Source organism: Bubalus bubalis, chromosome 3, assembly GCF_019923935.1.
Source record: "Bubalus bubalis isolate 160015118507 breed Murrah chromosome 3, NDDB_SH_1, whole genome shotgun sequence".
Classification (NCBI taxonomy): Eukaryota; Metazoa; Chordata; class Mammalia; order Artiodactyla; family Bovidae; genus Bubalus; species Bubalus bubalis.
Window position 1 is genome coordinate 7097134 of NC_059159.1, and position 22979 is coordinate 7120112.

The 22979-nt window shown below is 49.6% G+C and overlaps 1 protein-coding gene and 1 non-coding gene across 5 annotated transcripts; both read right to left on the reverse strand.

Moving 5' to 3' along the window:
- Nucleotides 1-623: 623 nt before the first annotated feature.
- SLC25A19 (solute carrier family 25 member 19) lies at nt 624-22232 on the reverse strand. 4 transcript variants are annotated; one of them, XM_025279499.3, is made up of 9 exons: nt 22113-22232; nt 12039-12534; nt 11466-11518; nt 9014-9183; nt 8679-8834; nt 6894-7064; nt 5691-5874; nt 4917-5047; nt 624-2153 (listed from the first exon to the last, which is right to left on the reverse strand). In XM_025279499.3, the coding sequence occupies exons 4-9, from the start codon at nt 9143-9145 to the stop codon at nt 1971-1973; spliced, it is 957 nt and encodes a 318-aa protein (XP_025135284.1). In that variant the 5' UTR covers nt 9146-9183; nt 11466-11518; nt 12039-12534; nt 22113-22232; the 3' UTR covers nt 624-1970. The 4 variants fall into 4 exon arrangements, with proteins under 4 accessions (XP_025135284.1, XP_025135285.1, XP_044794498.1 ...); XM_025279500.3 differs by lacking the exon at nt 22113-22232 and having other exon boundaries at nt 11958-12860; XM_044938563.2 differs by lacking the exons at nt 8679-8834; nt 22113-22232 and having other exon boundaries at nt 12039-12888.
- LOC112584065 lies at nt 4684-4791 on the reverse strand. The gene has a single exon (XR_003108421.1). It is a non-coding gene; the product is annotated as a U6 spliceosomal RNA (small nuclear RNA).
- Nucleotides 22233-22979: the final 747 nt, after the last annotated feature.

Here is a 22979-nt window from a genome sequence, read left to right on the forward strand (position 1 = left end):
CCCACTCCAAGTACAAACGATATTGGTAAAATAAATTGACAATCAATGAATCAGCCCAAAAGAAAGGGGTCCGTTTGCCAACTTTTGGTGCCCCAGGAGTTGGGAGTGTGACCCTGACATTGAGCTTCCCCGGGGGCTCAGACGGCAAAGGATCTGCGTGCAATGCAAGAGACCCAGGTTCAATCCCTGGGTGGGGAAAGATCCCCTGGAGAAGGAAAAGGCAGCCCACTCCAGTATTCTTGCCTGGAGAATCCCATGGACAGAGCCTGGCAGGCTACAGTCCACTGGGTCACAGAGTCAGACATGACTGAGTAAACACACCCACATCCTGACTGATGGATGAGCAAGTGCCTGGCTCAGTCCGTCCTGGTCTGGGCTTGGGGAGAGGTGTGGGCTCAGCAGCCCAGACAGGGCCAAGTCAGAGGTCAACCCTGTGCCGCAGGAAGGCATACAGGAGAGGCTGGGAAAGAACTGCCTTTTCCTGTAGCTTGGACAAGAAAGATGTGTTGATGTTTCTGTATCCAGGGCTCGCTTCTCCTGCTCACAGAGCTGCCAAAGTAGTCACCAGAAAATGGATCGAGGAAGAGAACCTCAGCTGCTAAGAAAACCAATGAGCAGAGAGCTGAAGAGAATAAAGTTTACTTCCATGGATATCAAAAAAATACATTCGGACAGCGGCCCCCTTGGGCAGCCGCAAGCCTTGACTGCCAGACACCCTCTAGCCACACATGGACCTTCATAATCAGCAACCAAGGGCAGGGAGGTTCCAGGATTCCAGGTACCAGACCAGAAAGGACACGATAATGGTGAGAACGGGCCCAGGACCCCAGGAGAGCCATGACGCCCACCCATGGCTGCTCCTCGCTGCCACCTTCCTCGGCTGTCAGTGCAAAGGCTGGAGCTAGAGCCGAGGTGAGGTCAAGGGAGCAGTCCTGAGCGGGACTCCCCCTGCACAGCCAACCTCTAGGGCCATGCTTCCCAGCGGGTGGTTTTTCTGTGACTCTCTTCTCCTTTCGTACCGCTGGCGGTGTCTAGACTGTGGGTTCCTGTGCCTGGCAACCGCCTGGGCACCGGGGGTCCCCGCAGCAGGCGGCCTGCTCAACCCCTTCCTGCGGGGATTGTAGAGGATGCACCCAGGGCCATGCTGGACCCAGGAGCTCACAAGCGGGCAGCTGATGCCCACTGGCCCAGCCTAAGCTCCCACCCACTGAGGAGGGCTAACCCAGCCTCCAGCAAGAGAGTGATCCTGGGAGACTGAGGCAGAGGGCTGCTGCCTTTACCCACACCCCCGCCCCATCGGCACACCCCCACTGCCAGTGGCGCCGCTGGGATCAGCTTTTCCTAGAGGCCCACGGGCTGGGACCAGTCCTGCCAGGGAGAGAACAGCCTGAGCGGTGCCTTTATAGACATGGAGATCTGAGTATGGTGGAGTTTTTACATAAAGAGACCAATTCAGCTAGTTCTAGGATTCTTCCCCTAGAACCAGAAGCAGAGCTGCCTGAGGGACACAGCTGCGGAGCGAAGTAGAAGCAGGGAAAGCAGGGCTCCCTCCCTCCAGCTTTGGGAGCAGGGATGTGATTTGGAAGGGAAGGTGGAGGGGAAAGACTGCTTTCAGCTTTAACGTCTATTAAATAGGTGGTGGGAGTAAGCGTGGGGACCCTGTACGGGGCCCAGTCCCAGCCTCACGCTCACCCTGCGGCCCCGCCCAGAGTCAGGAGGGCTCTTTGGGCAGCCAGGCTTAGCAGGAGGGCAGCTGCTGCCCCCAGTGTCCGACAGACAGAGGATGAACGTCCAGCTCCTCCTGATGGGCCTCCCGGTGCCCTTCCAGTGGAATCCCGACGGATCTTCGTGCCCGAGACAGCTGTCCTGGAGGGAAGGACCAGGCAGCGCCTCTCTGTGCAACAGGAGACCGTTGATCGAGTCTACTTCCAGGAGGGGAAGACCGCAGGCCACCCTTCCTGCCCTCGAGGCTAGCTGTCTGCCTTCCTCATGTGATGGAAGAAGTTACAGAAGAGCTCGTACCAGAAGAACACCAAGCCGGTGGAGAGGGCGGCCTTCAGCAGGCTGGGGGACAGGCCTTTGAAGCAGCCCTGTGCCCCCTCCTCTCGCAGCACCTGCCCGGCGCAGTCCAGGAGGCCCTTGTAGCTCCGCACCTGGGGAGAGGAAGGGTACCCTGGTTAAGGAGAGAGGAGGGGGTGGACACGTGGATGTGAGCTCTGTTCTTCTGTCAACACAGGGCCTGGCACATTCAAAGCTCCCAGCAGATAGCTGCTGGAAGAAGGAATGAATGCCAAGAAGACGGAAGAAGTGAACCTCATTCTTTCTCTTCCAGCTGGGCTAATTCAGGCTTCACAGAGGAGGGGCGTGGAAATCAGCACTGGACAGAGCTCCTTTTTGCCGGGGAAGTTCCCACGGACCGAGGCTCTTAAGGACCCAGTGAGAGCTCTGGACCCTCTTCCCAGAGGTGCTCCGGCCGTGTGCCCCATCACTCCCCGCCCACCTTGGGCAGTAGATCTGAATCTGGTCCTTGTGAGCTCTGAGCCTGACCGGTGTCACCAGGCTGGCCACCTCCACTTGACCACAGATGGCTGCTGTGTCCCCAAGACACAGCTCGGCTCAAGCCTTGCTCAACCCCCAAAGCTCCAGGACCTCCCGACGACGATGATGAAGAATCCAGTCCAAGCCACGTGGCCTGGTGTTCAGGGCCTTCCACCATTTGGCCTCAGCGTCCCTCCCTGATCTGCCTTTATCGCCCACTGGTCCACTCACGCGGCCCCCCTCCAGCCACGCCTGCTCACACTACATCTCCGTTGGGAGCAGGGCCTCCCTCCTGTGTCCTGGTCTCTCACCAGCTCTCCCTGTCCAAATTCAAACCATCTCTTCAAACCAAGTTGGTAACTGGAAAGAGGAGGTTATAAAACCTTGTGTACAACCCCATTTTTGTTAAAATGTCTACGTTTTCTTCTGCAAAGAAACAAAACAGCAGCATGGATGGACCCAGGGGGTGTTATGCTTAGTGAAATAAGTCAGAGAAAGGGAACTGGTGTGTGTTATTACTAATGTGTGGAATCTAAAAAAATAAACTACTGGTGACTAGAGGGACGCGGGGAGGAGCAGGCGAGGGGCAGGGGATTAAGAGGTACAAACAAACCCCTATAAAATAAATTACGTGGGACCTCCCTGGAGGTGCAGTGGTTAAGACTCCATGCTTCCACTGCAAGCGGTGCGGGTTTGACCCCTGGTTGGGAAACTGAGATTCCACGCAGAGCCAAGAAATAAAACAAATAAATAAGCAACAAGGATATACTGTGCAGCACAAAGAAATGTCACCATTATTTTATAATTAAGTGGAATATAAACTATAAAAATGTTGAATCACTACACTATACACCTGAAACTAACATAGTATTGCAAATCGAGTATACTTCAATAAGAGAAAGAGAGGGGGGAGAGGAAGGGAGACAGAGAAAGAGAGGAAGAAAGAGAGAGAACTACTACAGCTAAAGGTTCTGTGTGATCCTCTCGGGGTGGGTGGTGTTGGATTTACCTGGGATTTTATCTTCCTTTTTGTCTAACATCTCTGAAGTTTTCTACAAAGAAACTGTACCATAATTTGTAAACCCACTTCTTTCTCTCTCCCTGAGTAAGGCGTGCACTCTTCCCTTCCTGACTCCCGTTCCATGCCCTCTCGCTCCTCTGCCGTCTGTCAGGCATGTTGTGCTGTGACATCTTCTTGCTGTGACATCCCAGGGTCCCAGGTTCCAGAGGGAGCCGCCCAGAAGTCACCCAGCCCTGCCTTCCACCCGCACCGCCCCACTGCCTACCACCCTGGCCTTTCACAAAAGCAGCACTCCACAAGGAGCAGATGAAAACCCAGTATGTGAAAATCGAAGCAGATTAAGGAATGACTATTAACATTACAAAATTACCCACAACGGGGCTTCTCTGATGGCAAACCCTTCTAGTGCATTTAAAATATATTTTAGTTGGTCAGATTTAATCCACCCCTATCCTGGGACATCTATAGCATAAAGCAAAGAACCCCACACACCAGTATGAGCCTGCTTCTCTGTGTTCTTTGATATCTTGGGGACCTTTCTTATGTGAGTAAACTCTTGGTCCCCAAATGAACTGCACGCTTTGTAAGAGCAGAGGCTGAGTGTGCCTTCTCCTGCGTCTCTGCATGGCGCCCGACACACGCAGGGCTTTGCCTGTGGCTTCCCATGTGCTCAGGGCTCCCCGGTGTGAGATAAAATTCAGATTTCAGGGCAAGACAAGACAAATCTAAACATAAAAATTCTTCTCCGCTCTTTGGCCGCCCTCTCCCTGCACTGTGCATCACGTTATCTGTATTTTGCGTTGACCAGACCTTTCCCATCGGCGGGAATACCTGCCCAACCATAGACAGCAACATTCTCCCAGCATCGACAAGGCAACTCCTTAAAGACAACGTTCCTTCTTGATCTCGTAAGGGGTCACATGACCCACTATGATGGTGCTTAGATCCGGATTATGTAAATTGTCAATAATATTTGATGCACAGCCCTCTGTCTTAAAAAAAACTTAACCTAAACTGTGTCTCAACATCCAGCAGGCAGGACAGTTCTCAGAGCTTTCTGAGATGCTCCTCCTGGGTTATAATCCTCAAATTTTCCAATTCTCTCTTAGATCAAATTTTTTTTTTTAAATCCAGAGCACTGCATGAATTTGCGTGTCACCCTTGCTCAGGGGCCATGCTGATCTTCTCTGGATCCTTCCAATTTTAGTGCATGTGCTCCCCAAGGTGAGCACTAGATTACATTTCCATGGACACCAGGGCCAGGCTGGGGGTGAGAGGGCTGGGGGAGCCGACCCTTGCTCCTTCACACGCCCGGTGGGCGGCCAGGATCAGAGCTGTCTGCGGGGGGACGGCTCACCTGGCCAAAGGAGGCTCGGGCCTGCTCAAACCCTCCGACCTGCAGCCGTTTCTTAAAGAGGTCCAGCGGGTACGTGAGGGTCTTGCTGATGACGCCAGCTCCGCTGCCACAAAGCAGGTTTTTGAAGTTCCCTGGACCAGAGATGTGGGATGGAGGGGGGAGAAAGCAGAGAAATGCAATCTACGGTAAACGTCAAGGTTACACCTTCTAATTCGGGGCCATAAAACAAAACCCTACAAGCATCCTCGATCTCAGAATTTAACCCAGGAGAGAGAGAACCAGACACAGTCCCTTTCATCAAGGATGGCGGTGGACTGCAGGTTGGACAGGCTGGTGGCAGAAGGGGTGTGAGCCTGGAACACGCGTCGCCCCAGCGAGAGGCATTCGGGGCCTGCAGGCTCTGCCACGCGACCCGGGTCATGCTCGGGAGGGAACAGGATGCCTGTGCCCCTCCCCGGCTTCCCCAAATGAAAACCAAACCAAACACGTAAACAAAACCAGGCTGTCTGCAAGTTGGACCTTGGACAAAAATGAAAACCATGATCGGTGGCCAGAGATAACAGTGGCGAGAGCTGAGAGAAACAAAGTAACCTGTGAGTGAACGGATTTGTTTTGCTGGCGGCACTAGAGCGGGGGGGTTCAGAGGTCTGCCATGTCCTAGCTGCTGGAGGAAAGCCTTCCTTCCTACCTGACTCAGAAAGAGATGCTATGGCTGGGGAGTGGGGTGGTGGGGGAGTGAGACCCAGATCCCCTTTCCCGGGAGGGTGGTCTCACCGTTTTTCTTGCCTTCGGCCGGCAAGGCCCACTCGTAGGCGCGCTTCAAGGAGCTGTAGATGGAGAACTGGAACCCCGCGTAGGGGAAGATGGCGATCAAGGTGGGGTTCAGGCCTTTGTAGAAGACCAAGGGGCCTTCGGTCCTGTACATGGTCACCACGGCGTCTCGCAGGGTTTTATAGACCTGGACACCACACGTGTGAGGATGAACGAGGTTATTTCGGCCCGAAAACCCAGCCCGCCAAGTATATTTCCCCGAGCCTAGAAACCAGCTACCAGGGGTGTTACTTCTCCTGCCAGGACGACAAAGAAAATGCTGGGCCAAAACTCCGAGGGTGGAATTGCCCAGCGGCTCCCCTTCTGGCTATTTACACCACGGGCTTCCCAAGAAGTGCACAGAAACAGGCGGGACTGCGAAAGGTGTGAAGTCCACCCTTGGATGATCCGTTTTATAATTTACAGCATGCGTGCCTGCAAGCTCAGTCCCATCTGACTCTTTTGTGGCCCCGTGGACTAGAGCCCACCAGGCTCCTCTGTTTATGGGATTTTCCAGGCAAGAATACAGAAGTGGGTAGCCATTTCCTTCTCCAGGGGATCTTCCTAACCCAAGGATTGAACCCGAGCCTCCTGCATTGGCAGGCGGATTTTGTACCACTGAGCAACCAGGGAAACCCATGCATATACTTAACCCTTCTTAAACTGTCAAAATGCCATCTTTATGCATGGAGATCACAGATAGTTTTTTTTTAAGTATACTTCTGTTTGACATATATTCTATATATTCTTTGCAGTGGTCCAGCGGGGCTGACTCTGCCTGCCTGTGGGTACCACAAGGCACCGCATTGACCAAGGGTGACTGATGGAAAAGTCCGCCCCGGGCAGGGAGGCCCTCTTCACACTCGCCCCCAGATGCTGGCAGCTATACTGAAGGCTTCCGCCTTCGGAACTTGCACGAAAGGGCTGGGCCTCAGAGGAAAGCCATTTGGTACTTGTTCTCTTTCCCTGCCAGGTTCTGTGTCCCCTCAGGAGGCTGTGAGCACCTTGTCTGGTGCTGAGAGCAGTCACAGTTTAGGGGACAGGCTGAAGGGCCTGAAGACCCCCGCTCCCCTCCCCCAGCTTTGTTCCCTCTAAGGAAAAGGGCCCCCACCCTGGCACACACCACCCCCATCCCTCGGGCACCCCTTTTCTGACCTGGCCACTCACCCTGGGCTCACCCTGAGCTGCAAAGCGGGTGCGCAGCACGTCCACGGGATGCACGGCGAGGGTGGCCACGCAAGCGGACAGGCCGCCGCACAAGAAATGCACGGAGAAGTCGCGGGCATCGCGCACGCTGGCCCTGTGCACCAGCTCGGTCAGCACTTCAAACGACAAAAACTGCAAGGGTGCGTGGCAGCGTCATGGATAAACAGCCCCGGACGCTTCCCCTCCACCCGTGACCAGGAGACGCTCTCCTTGAGCAGGGACAGAATTCAATAAACACGGAACCTGTGCCCTTTCGCTCTGAGCAGAGCCAAACACCCAAGGGCTAAAGAAATATGCGAGGGAGTTTTTATATCAGAAAATTCTACTCAGAAACTAGACTTTGAGTTGTCTAAAGTAACGGACAAGAGTTCACAATTTTAGAATTATCTCTGACATCCTTCAGCAGCTAAGAATTGGAGGGTATTTTTTAAGTGGCTGAACAATGAATTCTATATTCGGCTCCTGGCATCATTCTATCATCTTGGATACAAGTTAAAATAAACAAGCACATAAGGGAGCAAAAAGAAAGAAAATTCTACTCAGGAATTCCCTGGAGGTCCAGTGGTTAGGACTCAGTGCTCTAGCTGCCATGGCCCTGGGTTCAATCCCTGGTTGGGGACCTAGGATCCTGCAAGCCACAGAGTGAGACCAAAAAAAGAAAGAAAAAGAAAGGAAAGAAAATTCTATTCATCACTTAGTTTCCTGACAACTGAGAAAAGATGGCCATCGTCTGATTCTAGGCTGGGCACCCTTTCAGTGCAGCGAGCCGTGGCCCTGGAGCTGAAATTCCATTGGGAGAATTCCATACATTACATATTCCATGGTGGAAGCCCCCCTTGGGCTCAGATGCTTCTCTATCCAACTCGCAGAAGCTCGGGGTGCTGAGAGCACATGTCGCTGCATGAACCCAGCAGCATGCAGCGTCCGCGCGCCGGCTCAGGGCGAGAGCTGCAGAGCAGGTAACCTGAGCGACCCCTGTGATGTCACAGGAAGAACAGGCAGGGCAGCTCTGCTGCTGGCCGCCGGGCTGGGAGTCCTGGCTCGGCCACTTTCCACCTAGCGACTCTGGCCGGGCTAATTGCTTACGCTGTCTTGGCTTCCGTAAAATGGGGGTGACAGCAGAGCCTGCCGAAGGACCGCTGTGAGGCGGCGGAAGTGACACGCTTTCCCAGGCCCCAGTTAGCACGGTGCAGGACTGGCCACCTCATCACCACCTCTGTACAACTACAGACTACACGCTGAGGGGTGAACTGGCACTCAGCTGAACAATGCGTACCAGACAAGAAGCCTGGACCCTAAGCCCAGCCTCGCCACCTACGGGCTGTGTGGCCTCAGGCAGCTCGCTCAACCTCTCTGTGAGCCACGAAATGCCTGCTGCACCTTCCTCACAGCGCTGCTGGGAAGTTCAGAGGAAGCACAGACGTGAAAATGCTACTTTGAAGAATGAAAAGTGTTTGTACTGCCATCTGCCAAGCCCCTCTGGGCCTGGCATCAAGACAGTCTCCTGGACACAATGCCTCATGTTCTGTGGGTGCCAAGTCCCCAGGCTTGGGCGACGTGGGGAAGGGGATGCTTCTGGTCTATGTCTTCCATTTGCCAGGTAGCTTCCCCACCAAGGCAAGTGGGAAGTGTGTGACTACCTCCTGTTGCCTTACCCCAGGCGGCCCGGGTGCCCACCCTACCACCCCCGGTTCCCCCATTGTGCAACGTGACCCCAGGGGCCTGGCTGCTTCCCCTGCCACCTACTTGGACAGCTCCATAGCCTATGGAGAGAAGCTGGGCTGGGATGTGCCCTTTCCAGAATGCTGTTGGGCCCTCCTCTTGCAAAATCTGTCTCCCGGCCTGCAGGATTCCGTGGTATTTTGCATTGGGGTCACTGCGAGACAGGCGCTCAATCTGAAGCTAGGTATCAAAATGGAAATGGTCAGGATGATGGGGTGGGCGGGGGTGGGCAGGAGGAATTTCAGAGATGGCAATAAAGCGCTTCTCCTTCACAAAACTCCAAGCCCCAGGAGCTGCTTTGGCAAAAGAGAGTGAATTGGTCCTCCAGCCCATTACACGGATAACAGGGGAAAGGGTACCTGGAAGCGGATTTTGATGACGTCCAAGGGGCTGATCAGCACCCGAGTGACAAGTCCGGACACAGACCCAGCCACAGCCACCTCAACATTGGAGATATCCCTGTTGTCTGCTTTGGGGTCATAGCCCACCATCCCTGCCTCTGGCCCATGCAACGTCCATCAGCTTCAAGCTAAATGGGAGAGATAAAGAATAAACACTAGAGCAAGTGCTTAGGGTCCCTGCTCACACTCCCCAGAGCAGCCCTCCTGAAACAACCCCCCAAAGCAGAGCCCACATCCTCTCCTTATCCTGCTTTATTCTTCTTTAGAGCATTTACATACTGAACATTGATTCTATCCATCTGTTTCTTGCCTCTCCTCCCCAATAGAATTCGAGCCACTCTTTTGCAAAAGAAAAACAGCAAGATATACATGCACTCAATTGGTAAAGAATCCGCCTGCGATGCAGAAGATCTGAGTTCGATCCCTGGGTTGGGAAGATCTCCTGGAGAAGGGAATGGCTACCCACTCCAGTATTCTGGCCTGGAGAATTCCATGGACTGTATAGTCCATGGGGTCACAAAGAGTCCGACACGACTGAGCGACTTTCGCTGTACCAACGTATAAAGAATGGGGGAAAGTCTGCAAGGACGCACACACCCTGACAGGTTGGTGAGGTTACCTCTGGGGGAGAGTTGGCAAGGGAAGAGGGAGGCCAGGTCTCCCTTTTTCTATATGGACTGAATTCATTATGCCCCACCCTCCCAGCCTCCCAAGCCCCAGTTAAAACAAAATATAAAATGATTTCCAAAGAGACTTCAGGGCCTCCCTGGTGGCTCACTGGTAAAGAATCTGCCTGCCAGTGCACGAGACATGGGTTCGATCCCTGATCCGGGAAGATCCCACATGCCGAGGAACAGCTAGGCTGGCGCACCACAACTTCTGAGTCTGTGCTCTAGAGCCTGGGAGCTGAAACTCCTGAGCCCACGGGCCGCAATGGCTGGAGCCCCTCGGCCTAGAGCCCGCGCTCCACACGAGAAGCCACTGCCGTGAGAAGCCCACACCCGGCACTGCTCACTGCAAGCAGAGAAAGCCCACGTGCAGCAATAAAGACCCAGCAGAGCCAAAAATTAAGTATATAAAATAAACAATTATTTAAAAAAGAGAGAGAGACTTCAGAATTAACCTAGTTCTTGAATACCTTGTGGCAAGGCTGGTAAAGAATCCGCCTGCAATGCGGGAGACCTGGGTTTCATCCCTGGGTTGGGAAGATCCCCTGGAGAAGGGAAAGGCTCCCCACTCTGAGCGACTCACTTTCACTTTTGAATACTTTTAGGAACAGGAGAGTCAGGGTGCACAGTGACCCCCTCCACCCCGCTATTGTTTCTTTTTCTCCTTTCATCCTCCCAAGTCCTCACTTTTCTGAAACTACCAAAATAGCACTCCAATCCATCCTTAAAATTAACAAGCACATCCATGGGGCTCAACTGGCAAGGTATTGTAAAATAATGTCTTATTCAAGGTCTAATGGGGGACTTCCCCAGCAGTCCAGTGGTTAGGACTCGGCACTTTCACGGCTGGGGCCCAGGTCTGATCCCTGATTGGAAACTAAGATCCTGCAAGCCTTGCAGTGTGGGAAAAAAAAAAAATACTAATGGTATGAAACTTCCCACCCCCTGCCAGAAATGTGCCTGCCCCTTGGTAACTTTTACCCAGACCCTCAAAGGAGACCTCAGTTTTCCCATCAAGTTCTCTTTGATGCTAACTCAAGCTGCGACTCCCAGGGCACCTGTGAGGAGCAGTTTAAATGTGAAGCAGGTGAATGAGAGACACAGTCTCTCCACAGGTCACCCAGAGACTGCTCGGGTCACACAGAACACTGTCAGCTCCCTGCTGTCAGGGAGGGAAGGTACATTTCTATAAATAAGTAGCTCTGCATAGCTGGTCATAATCTTAAACCTCAGATCAAGAAGCCTGAGTTCAAATTTCTGATTCGCTCATGTACCGTGGGCAGGTTTATTTAACCTAGGCTCAGTTTTTCTTCTGGAAAATGGGAATGACAGTGGCCCCGCCTAACGAGATTCCTGGGAGAATCATGCAAGATACTATATATGATGCTGCTAAGTCTCTTCAGTCGTGTCTGACTCTGTGCGACCCCACAGACGGCAGCCCACCAGGCTCCCCCGTCCCTGGGATTCTCCAGGCAAGAACACTGGAGTGGGTTGCCATTTCCTTCTCCAATGCATTAAAGTGGAAAGTGAAAGTGAAGTCGCTCAGTCGTGTCCGACTCTTAGGGATTCCATGGACTGCAGCCTACCAGGCTCCTCAGCCCAGCCCATGTTATTTTCCAGGCAGGAGTACTGGAGTGGGGTGCCATTGCCTTCTCCGACTATATATGATAAGCTCTGTCAAAAAGGTAAAAGTCTTATACACGTGAAAGGGCTTGCTGAATACAATTCATTAGTGGCCTTACTTTTTCTGCTTGCTCAGAATTTCCTTCTTGTACCAAAAAGCCTTGATATTTATCTAGAGACAAAATAAACATGAAACATGATTATAAGCATGATATAATAAAGTATCAGATGGTGGGAGGGGTGCCTTGGAGTGAACAAGGGCAGGTGTGTGCGGGGGGTGGGTGTGTGTCTGCTTTCGCCACCCCGTTTTCACTGCGGGAGCCCCTGGGGTTCAGATATGCAGGAGCCCCGCGGTAAGCGCGTGTGCCCCTGAGCCCACGTGCTCAGCCGAGGGTCTCTACAGATGTCCCCGCGTATGGACACCGGTGTCCACATGTGCTCCAGGGCTTGTGTTTGTACCCCGGCTCCAAGAAAACGCCAGCGAGGCGTGCACCCGACTGTACAGACAGGTGCCCCGGGCGTGTCCAGGGTTTCGCTTCCTGCGTCCCTGAAGATGCTTCTCAGGTCAGACGCCTCACGTGTGGGCACGGCCCCCGCCCCCGCGTGAGTACCTGCGCGTGTGGTCGCCCCCAGGGAATGAGGGTGCAAGTCTCCGAGCGGACAGCGAGAGGGCGGAGGCAGAGGTCACTCACCGGGCTGAGAGGGCGCGGCTCCCGTCGCTCGTCTCTCCCCCCTCGCGCAGTCTAACAGTAAAACTTAACTGAGCTTGGCGGTAACTGACGGGTTTCTAGGCCAATCACAGCACAGCTTCCGACAGACGCTAAACCAATGGTTGTACTGGCGCCCCCCCCCAACCCCCCGATAAACGCCTATTGCAAGGAGTTGCTGGGTAGTGTAGTCCTCTGCGACCAAGGCCGGCCCCTGCGAGGCGCAGAGCCTACTGGGAGATGTAGGCCCTCGGCGCGCGCGTGCGCAAACGTCTCCCTCGCGTTCGAGGAAGGCGGGTCCAGAAGCCCGGCTGCGCCTGAAGAGGTCGCCGCGCCGAGTTGGGCGTGTGCCTAGGGTCAGACTGCTGGCGGGCGGAAGTTTAGGGCGCGCTGGACTTGACCCGCATTCGTCAAAAGTTTCTTATTTCCATTTCCCGGATACTGTAAACTTGGAAAAGATGGCGGGAAGTTTAGCAAAAGCCTGGAGGAAAGAACAGATGAGTTTTTAAGACCGGGACGAGGACGGCAAAAATACAGAGATTTTGTTTTCCCCCTAGGGTTTATTATGAATGAAAGGGTTAGTCGCTCAGCTCATTATGAAAATAATATAAAAATATATAGCCACAATACAGACAATGTAGAAATGAAGGGGGAAATGACTCACCCTACCACTCTCACCCAAGTAGCATCAGCATTTTGCAGGACAGTCTTTCTTCCCGATTTTCAAACGGTGTTTTTCACATTAGCGCAATAATTTTGATGCACAGTTAAAAAAACATTTTTATTGCACAATGTAAAACTATTTTGGGGAATTTCCAGGGCAGCCCAGCGGTTAAGACTCCGCACGCTTCCAATGCAGGGGGCATGCGTGAACTAAGATCTGGCACTTGGGGAAGCAAGCGAGCAAGCAAATAAATAAATTCATACATATACAAAAGTAGAGAGAACAGCCCGATGAACCATCATAGAGTCATTACTCAACTTCAACAATTAACCAACTCCTGGTCAGTCTCCTTTTCCTCTATAACTGCACCTAAGTGGTGCTGTTACTGAGTCTAATAATTAATTGATTCCCTAATCAATGAGTTTATTATTGTCATTATGAATACATATTTTATATCTATCATTATGAACACATAGATTTGTGTCTATCAGTCTGAACACTGTATTACTGTTTGTCCTTTTTCAATCCACTGTGATTTCCATCCACAGTAATTATTATCCTAATTGATACTCATATTTTCCCATCGTTGGCCAGTGGGTGCCTATTTAAGTTGGAACCTGAATCTTTTTGACACACCGACTAGTTTCCTTGTTTTCTGGCATGACAAAGCGTTCTAGGCTCCTCACAATTTTCTGCACAGCTTTATTGAGGTGTAACAGACATACAGTTGACACGTTTCCAAAGTGAACAATTTTATGTTTTGACCTGCAGTGTACATTACCATGAGAGAGTGAACATACATCCATTGCCTTCAACGATTCCTCGTGCCTCTTTACGATCCCTCCCCCTTGCCCTCTTTTCTCCGTTCCCAAGCAATCTCTGATGTGCTTTCTGTTAGTTTGCATTTTATAGACTTCCATATAAATGGAATTATACACGACATGACGTTCTTTTTGTCTGGCTCCTTTCCCTCAGTATAATTATCTAGAGATTCATCCATTAGTGTGTATTATTTTTTAATATTATTATTTTGGGTCGTTGTTGCTACACGAGGGCTTTCCCTAGCTGCGGCAAGCGATGGCCACTCTCTAGCTGTAGCTCGGGCTTCTCGTTGGAGTGGCTTCTCTTGGAAGCACCAGCTCTGAAGTGTGGGGGCTCCAGTAGTTGCTACACGTGAGCTCAGTAGTTGTTTTCACGGGCTTAGTTGCCCTGCAGTACGTGGGATTTTCTGGGACCAGGGATGGAACCAGTGTCCCCTGCATTGTAAGGTGGAATCTTAATCACTGTGTCAGTAGGGAAGCTGTGTGTGTTGTTAATTGACCGCCTTTTATTGCTGAGTCATATTCTACTGTATGGGTATACAATAATTTTTTTTTTATCCATTCACCAAGATGGACACTTGGGTTGCTTCCAGTTTTTGGCTCTTACAAATGAAGCCCTATTGATAGGGACAGAGTAGGAGAATGAAATAGTTTCAAAATCCTGCTAGGGGATAAAAGACAGAAAGGGAATTTTAAGGGAATTGGGGAGACTGTTGTAAGCTAATAACTACTCAGGAAAAGAATCGAGTAACCTAGCAAAAAAGAAATGCAAGTAGGCAAAGAGGTTGTCTGAGGAGGCTTTACAAATAGTTGAGAAAAGAAGAGAAGTGAAAGGCAAGGGAGAAAGGGAAAGATACACTTAACTGAGTGCAGAGTTCCAGAGAATAGCAAGGAGCAATAAGCAGGCCTTTTTAAATGAACAATGCAAAGAAATGGAGGAAAACAATAGAATAGTAAAGGTTAGAGATGTCTTCAAGAAAATTCGAGATATCAAGGGAACATTTCATGCAAAGATGGGCACAATAAAGGACAGAACTGGTAACAACCTAACTGAAGCAGAAGAGATTAAGAAGAGGTGGCAAGAATATGTGAAGAATTATACAAAAAAGATCTTAATGACCCAGATAACCACGATGATGTGGTCACTCACCTAGAGCCAGACATCCTGGAGTGTGAAGTCAAGTGGGCCTTAGGAAGCATCACTACGAACAAAGCTAGTGGAGGTGATGGAATTCCAGCTGAGCTACTTCAGATCCTAAAAGATGATGCTGTTAAAGTGCTGCACTCAATATGCCAGCAAATTTGGAGAACACAGCAGTGGCCACAGGACTGGAAAAGGTCAGTTTTCATTCCAATCCCAAAGAAAGGCAATGCCAAAGAATGCTCAAACTGCTGTACAGTTGCCCTCATTTCACTTGCTAGCAAAGTTATGCTCAAAATCCTTTAAGCTTAGGCTTCAGCAGTAGGTGAACTGAGAACCACAAGCTGGGTTTAGAAAAGGCAGAAGAATCAGGGATCAAACTGCCAACATTCGTTGGATCATAGAGAAAGCAAGGGAACTCCAGAATATCTATTTCTGCTTCATTGACTACGCTAAAGTCTTTGTGTGGATCACAACAAACTGTGGAAAATTCTTAAAGAAGTGGGAATACCAGGCCACTTTACCTACCTCCTGAGAAATCTGTATGCAGGTGAAGAAGCAACAGTTAGAACCAGAAATGGAACAATGGATTGTTGAAAATTGGGAAGGGAGTATGTCAAGGTTGTATATTGTCACATTGCTTATTTAACTTATATGCAGAGTATATCATGCAAAATGCGGGGCTCAGTGAATCAGAAACTGAATCAAGATTGCCCAGAGAAATATCAACAACCTCAGATATGCAAATGATACCACTCTAATGGCAGAAATTGAAGAGAAACTAAATAGTCTCTGAATAAGGGTGAAAAAAGAAAGTGAAAAAGTTGGCTTACAACTCAACATTCAGAAAACTAAGATCATGGCATCCGATCCCATCACTTCATGGCAAATAGAAAGGGAAAAAGTAGAAGCAGTGACATATTTTATTTACTTGAGCTCCAAAATCACTGCAGATGGTGAGTGCAGCCATGATATTAGAAGATGTTTGCTCCTTGGAAGAAAAGTCACGACAAAGTTAGACATCATATTAAAAAGCAGAGATATAACTTTGCCAACAAAGGTCCGTATAGTCAAAGCAATGGTTTTTCCAGTAGTCATGTATGGATGTGAGAGTTGGACCATAAAGAAGGCCGAGTGCCAAAGAATTAATGCTTTCGAATTGTGGTGCTAGAGAGGACTTTTGAGATTCCCTTGGACTGCAAGGAGATCAAACCAGTCAATCCTAAAGGAAATCAACCCTGAATGTTCATTGGAACGACTGATGCTGAAGCTCCAATACTTTGGTCACCTGATGCAAAGAGCTGACTCATTGGAAAAGATCCTCATGCTGGGAAAGATTGAGGACAAGAGAAAGGGGCAGCAGAGGATGAGATGGTTGGATGGCATCACTGACTCAATGGACATGAATCTGAGCAGACTCTGGGAGATAGTGAAGGACAGGGGAGCCTGGCGTGCTGCAGTCCATGGGGTCGAAAAGAATCAGACATGACTTAGCGACTGAACAACAACAACAAACCTAGCAACAATCTACTCTGCCCTGAAGGAAGACTGGGCACATTGAAGCCCCAGACACACTCAAGCCACAGAGTCCTGATGGTTAAAACAACACAATCGGGAATTCCCTCGCGTTCCAGTGGCTGGGACTCCACGCTCCCGGTGCAGGGGGCCTGGGCTTGACCCCTGGTCAGGGATCTAGATCCTGCATGCCACGGCTAAGAGTTTGCATGTGGTAACTAAAGATCTGGCACGCCTCAAGGAAAATCGCAGATCCAAGTGCAGCAACTAAGACCTGGTACAGCCACATAAATAAATTAAAAAAACCCACAAACACACAAGGCAATAGGCACGGGGTGTACATCTTGTTACATGAAGTCAGGGAGTTAGTAGTCCTTGAAGAGTAGCACTTCTGCAGGTAGCCAAGACAGGAATAGAGGTGAAAGGGGAAAGAAAACTAGGTGAAAGAGGACATTATACTGACACCTGAGATGATATTTTAGTACATGTTGTGTGTGTGCTCAGTTGCTAAGTCGTACCCACTCTTTGCAGCCCCATGGACCAACCTTTGGCTAATAGGCATATGATTTCAATAGCGCCATGGCAGTCCTTATTAGACCATATAGGGTTAAAGGAGGAACTAATGATGGAGGTCTTGACGTCTACCCAAAAAGGAGGAGGAAGTTGGTCTTCTCTCCTCCCCACAGTGTCTCTGATTATACAAACGTATCTGAGTGTATTCTGGGGGCTGTGCCCCCTGCCTGCCTGCTTGTAGCTGTCACTAGCACTCTATGCTAATAAACTCCCTCATTGCCTGCCACTCACCTCTTAGCTCTCATCGGACTCATTCTGCACTGAGACAGAAGAACTCTAACTTCAGGAAGTCCTCGGACCAGGTGTGCCGTTTCAATTAAAAGACAGTGGGCTCGAGTCTCCTCCTTGCTCACGGATTGTGGATTCAAGTCCCCTCTGAGGTGTGACTGGGTTCGAGTCCCACCTGAAGGAGTGTGGTTTAACTGTGCATATTTGTATATATCTCTGTATTGACAGCTGTGTTAATTTCTCTTGGGTACAGACTAGGAGTGGAATGTCTAGACCATAAGGTCAATGTGTATTTAACCTTTTAAGATACGCCAAACTGTTTCCCAAAGTGGTTGTGTATTTTACTTTCCCCGGGCAGTATGACCATCCTAATTCCTCCACATCCTTGGTAAGGTCATTTTTAAGAAATTCAACCATTTCCCTAAACACAGAGAGGTGTCTCATCATTTTTTTTTAATCTTTTGGCCACACCCCAAGGCATGTAGGATCTTAGTTCCATTTGCCCTATCAAAGCAGCGTGTGCTAACTATTGGATCAGCTGGGGAGTCTGCAGAATTTCTTAATTTTAATGAAGTCCAATTTATTGAGTTGTTTCCTTTTATGAATTTTTTTTTTTTCTGTACCACGTGGCATGCGGGATCTTCTCCTCCAGGGATGGAACCCCTGCCCCCTGCACTGGAAGCACCAGGAAAGTCCTGGGTCATGTTCTTGGAATCATACCTAAGAACTCCTTGCCTGTCCTAAGGATTTGAATTTTTCTCCTGTGTTTTCCAATAGAAATTTTACAGTTCTAGTTGTTTGTTTTTGTTTGTTTATTTAGCTGTGCCAGGTCCTAGTTGCAGCACGTGGGATCTTTAGTTGTGGCATGTGGGATCCAGCTCCCCAACCAGGGATCAAACTCCAGGCCCCCTGCATTGAGATCTCAGAGTCCTAGCCACTGGACCACCAGGGAAGTCCCTAGTTTTAGGTTTTACATCTAGGTCTCTGACGCATTCGGGGTTAATTTTGGTGTAAGGTGTGACATATGGGCTTCCTAGGGGGCACTAGTGGTAAAGAATCTCCCTGCCAATGCAGGAAACGAAAGAGACCCGGGTTTGATCCCTGGGTCGGAAAGATCCCCTGGAGAAGGGCATGGCAACCCACTGCAGTATTCTTGCCTGGGAAATCCCCTGGACAGAGGAGCTTGGCAGGCTCCATGGAGTCACAAAGAGTCGGACATGACTGAGTAACTCAGCACGCATGCACGCCTCCTTCATTTGGATATTATTCCAACACCTGGAACACTGGTTTTTGTTGAAAAGTCTATTTTTTCCCCCCACTGAATTGCCTTTTGCACCTTTGCTGAAAATGAATTGATCATAGGGACACAAAATTTTTACTTCTGCTTTTTCCCTCTCAGCGTAAATGCTACAAACATTGTCCTCATGGGAATAAAATATTAAGGTGGCCCACAGTAGGCAGAGCCTGGTACAGAAATGTGACTTCCTGTTCTTGAAAATGTCCCCCACTGTGTCCTCAGGGTCATCTTTATCATCAATCACTTCCTCTGTCTCCTTGCTTAGAGATTGCTTTATTTCCCCCATGAAAGCCCCGCCTGTGTTACATCTTCATTTTCCAGCAGTTTTGTGGACTGGCCATTAACTTTTCTACAGATAAGGTTGTTGGCTATTGAGATCTTCGGTTCTACTTTGTTCTTCTGGATTAGAACAAGCCCACATTAAAAAAAAATTTTTTTTTTCATTTATTTATCTTTGGCTGTGCTAGGTCTTTCTTCATTGCTGTGTGCGGGCTTTCCCTGGTTGCAGCGAGCAGGAGGCTGCCCTCTAGTTTCTAGTTGCAGCGTACAGGTTTCTCTTGTGGCTTCCAGGCTCCAGAGCGTGGTTTTCAGTAGTCAGGATGCACAGGCATGTGGGATCCTCCGAGACCAGGGATGGAACCCATGTCCCCTGCACTGGTAGGTGAATTCTTAACCACTTAACCACCAGGGAAGTCCCAAGCCCACATTTTAGAATAAGTTTCCCAATGGTCATTCAACAGATAAGCCAGCAAGACTTTTGGCTACAGGCTAATTGTAGAGTGAATTAGACTGAGGGAACCACAGAGCATCAGAACTAAAAAGACTCAGAGCCAGGGGCCAGGGGCTGGAGGGACTAGGTGATTCACCCAAGGTCCCCAAGGTCCCCAAGGTCCCCCAAGGTCAGATGGCAAATTGGTGACCAAGCTGAGGTGAGATTAATGGCAGGTGCCAGTTTTCTCAGGCTTACACCCTGGTTCTAGTTTTTGCATATTGGAAATCTGGTCATTTCATTTTAAGTTTAAATATACTAAGTAAATCAAATCATGTGAAAAGAGAAACCAGAAAATAATGGTTCCCGTCAACTTGGGGAAGTGAATCCTTCTGTGACTTCATCATCATTTACCCAAAGTAGACTATTAAAAGTTCCTCTGGACTTCCCCTGCCTCATCGGAGGGAGTAAACACCTCCTTGACCTTGACCAAATAGAGCTGGTATTTATCAGCTGTCTAGATCTTTGTCAATGAAGATTAAGAGCTTGGGAACTTCCCTGGTGGTACAGGGGTTAAGAGTCCGCCCACCCATGCCAGGGGACATGGGTTCAATCCTTGGGCCAGGAAGATTCCACGTGCTGCAGGGCAACCAAGCCTGTGCGCCGCAACTGCTGAGCCTGTGCTCTTAAGCCCGGGATCCGCAACTGCTGAAACCTGCCGGCTCCAGAGCCCGCGCTCTGCAGCAGGAGACGCCACCGCAATGAGAGGCCTGCGTACCGCAACGGAAGAGTAGCCCCCACTCACCGCAACAAAGACCCAGCGAGGCCATAAAAAAAGAAATAATTTTTAAAAAGATTCATCTCTTATTTAAGGAAAAAAAAAAAGATGAAGGGCTTGAACGACAGGGTGTTCCAACCCTTGCTGCCTCTGCTGTCTCTCCACAGGTCTAAAATCATCTGCATTTTTAATAAGCCTCTCAAGTGTTCTTAACTTCAGCTGACACAAGCATCATCTGGGATGCTTAATAAAAATGCAGATTACCCTATCCTTCAGGACATTTTGGGCTTCCCTGGTGGCTCAGCTGGTAAAGAATCCGCCTGCAATGTGGGAGACCAGGGTTCGAGCCCTGGGTTGGAAAGATCCCCTGGAGAAGGGAAAGGCTCCCCACTCCAGTATTCTGACCTGGAGAATTCCATGGACCATATACAGGGTTGAAAAGAGTCAGACATGACTGAGCAACCTTCACTTCAGGACATCTGTCCTAATCAAGCAGATCTGCCGCGTGGTCTGAGCATTTTGATCGGTGGCCCTCATTTGGAAAGAGACTGACTTGGGGATCTACTTCTCAGTTGATCATCCTAAGTAGCCCTTGTTTCTTCCTCCTTTCTGATGACTCAGAATGAAAGGAAGGGACTCTCACCCATCATTTATTTTCCCCCATTACATATTTTTTGAGGGTCTACATGGGCAGAGCAAAGGATATAGCAATGAACAAGTCAGAATTTCTTCCTTCTTGGAGCTGACTTTTTCACTTAGTGATACATATCCAAGGTTCTCCCATATCTTGACAGCTCTTTTCCTGTTATAGCTGAATAACAGTTCACTGGATGTCTGGATGTATCACACAGCTTGTTTAGCCATTCATCTGTTGAAGGATATCTTGGCTGCTCCCATGTTTTAGCAATTATCAATAAAGCTGCTATAATTAAGTGTGGGTAGGTTTTTGTGTGGACATGAGTTTCCATTATCTGTTTACTTATGTACTTATTTTTCAAGCTGTAAGTTCGAGAAAATCAACTGTTGGAAAATTCTGGAAGATGTTCTGACAGAGTGCAGGGGCCAAAGATAGAGACGACTCTAATCCGGTTCCCTTTTTCATCCTTTCAGATTCACTCAGCAAATGATTAAAACACCAGTAAACGAACCAAGAGGAAAAAAAAAAAAGAGGAGTCACTGTCCAGTAACTTTCAAGAGCTGATTTCTTATGCATTTCAACTTTCTTCTTTTGCTCTTCTCAGTAGAGCCAAAGGGCAAGAAGCTACGTGTGAGTGCTCAGTCGTGTCTGACTCTTTGCGACCCTATGGACTGTCGCCCATCAGGCTCCTCTGTCCATGGGATTTTCCAGGCAAGAATACAGGAGTGGGTTGCCCTTTCCTCCTCCTGGGGATCTTCCCGACCCAGGGATCAAGCCTGCGTCTCCTACATTGCAGGAAGATTCTTTACTGCTGAGCCATCGGGGAAGCCCAGCAAGAAGCTATAGGAAATGTCAATGTCAGTCTGAAGAGAAAGGTGTCCAGGTTTGCTGGAGGGTTTTCCAGGCTTCCAGCTGCCTGGTTTTCAGCATCTGGTTCTCTGTAACCAGATCACCCACCTTTGTGTTTGACAGCCCGTCACCTGTCACCCACTTCTGAGCTTCACTGAGAAAGTACTTCCTGTCTGTGCAGAGCCAGTCTTCACTCACCGCCAAATGCACAGAAGGAGGCAGTGGATGCAGCTCTATCATGAAGGCAGGGTTGGTGGGCCCTACGCTGACCTCAGACCACATCTTCTTCCTCTACAGCGTCTCAACCCAGCAGACTAAGGGGGTAACTACATCTGGGAATCTCAAATCTGAAGGTAAAGTTGACAATAAAAAGATGAACAACCCCACGAACAAATTAGATTTCAACAGACATTTCACAAAGAAAGATACAAATAGGTAATAAGCAATCAAAAAAGCACTCAATATCATTAGTCAAAGCAAGTGCCAATTAAAATTATGAAGAGATACCACCACCCAGCCACCAGAATGGCTAAAATTAAAAAGGCTGACAACTCCAAATGCTAGCAGACCTGTGGAGCGACTGTGTAATTCTCAGGCATTGCCCAATCCCTCCCAGCATCAGGGTTTTTTTCCAAGCCAGTAGGAGTATAAAATGGTACAAGCACGTGGAGAAAGGCCCGGAAGTTTCTTATTAAACCAAACACCTTATACCTATGACCCAACAGTTTTACTTCTGGGTGTTTATTCAAGAAAAAATGAAAACATGGTTACCATAAAATTTGCATAAAAATGTCCATTGCACCCAAAACTGTAAATAGTTTAGATATCCATCAATAGAGCACCATACCGTGTAGCATATCTGTGCACGTGCGGAGTCGCTTCAGTCATGTCCGATTCTTTGCAACCCCATGGACGGTAGCCCACCAGGCTCCTCCGTCCAGGGGATTTTCCAGGCAAGAATACTGGAGTGGGTTGCCATCTCCTCCTCCAAGGCATCTTCCTGACCCAGGGATCCAACCAGAATCTCTCATGTCTCCTGCACTGGCAGGTGGGTTCTTTACCACTAGCGCCACCTGGGAAGCCCAGTATATCTACACAATGGACTATTCAGTGACAAAAAGGAAAGAACTCTGCAAATACACCATGGCATGGATTCTCAAAAACGCCCATGCCTTTTGCTGTGTTACATCCTGTTCTAGTCCTCCAGGCCTCTGAGGGTAGAATCAGGTCACCGGGTGCTATGAGTGGAGAAGGTGAGGTGGTAAGATGGAAGCCACAGTAGAGACCAGAACATGTCTGCACACCCTTGTCATGACTTGCTGTTGTCTGCTTCTCTGACGCCACGCGCTTGTGCGTATGCAATCTTCCCTTCTTTCCCCCAGTGTCTCTCTGAAGCCCTTCTTGACCTGTCTAAGTCTGCGGTCCCTCTCATCTCCTCGTCCCCTCCCCTGTCCTGGGATAGATCGCTGTTCAGTATCCCCCGCAGGTCTGGAGCAGAGGTCGGTGTTTGATAACTTTCTTTTTCTGTCTCCAGCGCCTAGCATGGGTCCATGTTCAAAATGCTCAGTAGATTCTGTGAGAGCAGCAAGGGAAGAGACGAGACTCGGCCGGGCTCCGACTTCCCCTTTCCACGTCTGCCTCCACCCCTGGAAGGTATTTATAGACGGGCAGTGTGGGCGTGGAGCAGGATTATATGGGTGGGAGAGTCAGAGAA

What these genes read in the sequence shown, in the direction of transcription:
- SLC25A19 (XM_025279499.3), bottom strand. Translation starts at nt 9,145, where the DNA reads ATGGTGGGCTATGACCCCAAAGCAGACAACAGGGATATCTCCAATGTT. An exon ending in CAGCTCAGGGTGAGCCCAGG is followed by an intron (nt 5,875 to 6,893) that starts GTGAGTGGCCAG and finishes TGTGGTGTCCAG; the next exon opens with GTCTATAAAACCCTGCGAGA. An exon ending in GGCCGAAGGCAAGAAAAACG is followed by an intron (nt 5,048 to 5,690) that starts GTGAGACCACCC and finishes TCTCTGGTCCAG; the next exon opens with GGAACTTCAAAAACCTGCTT.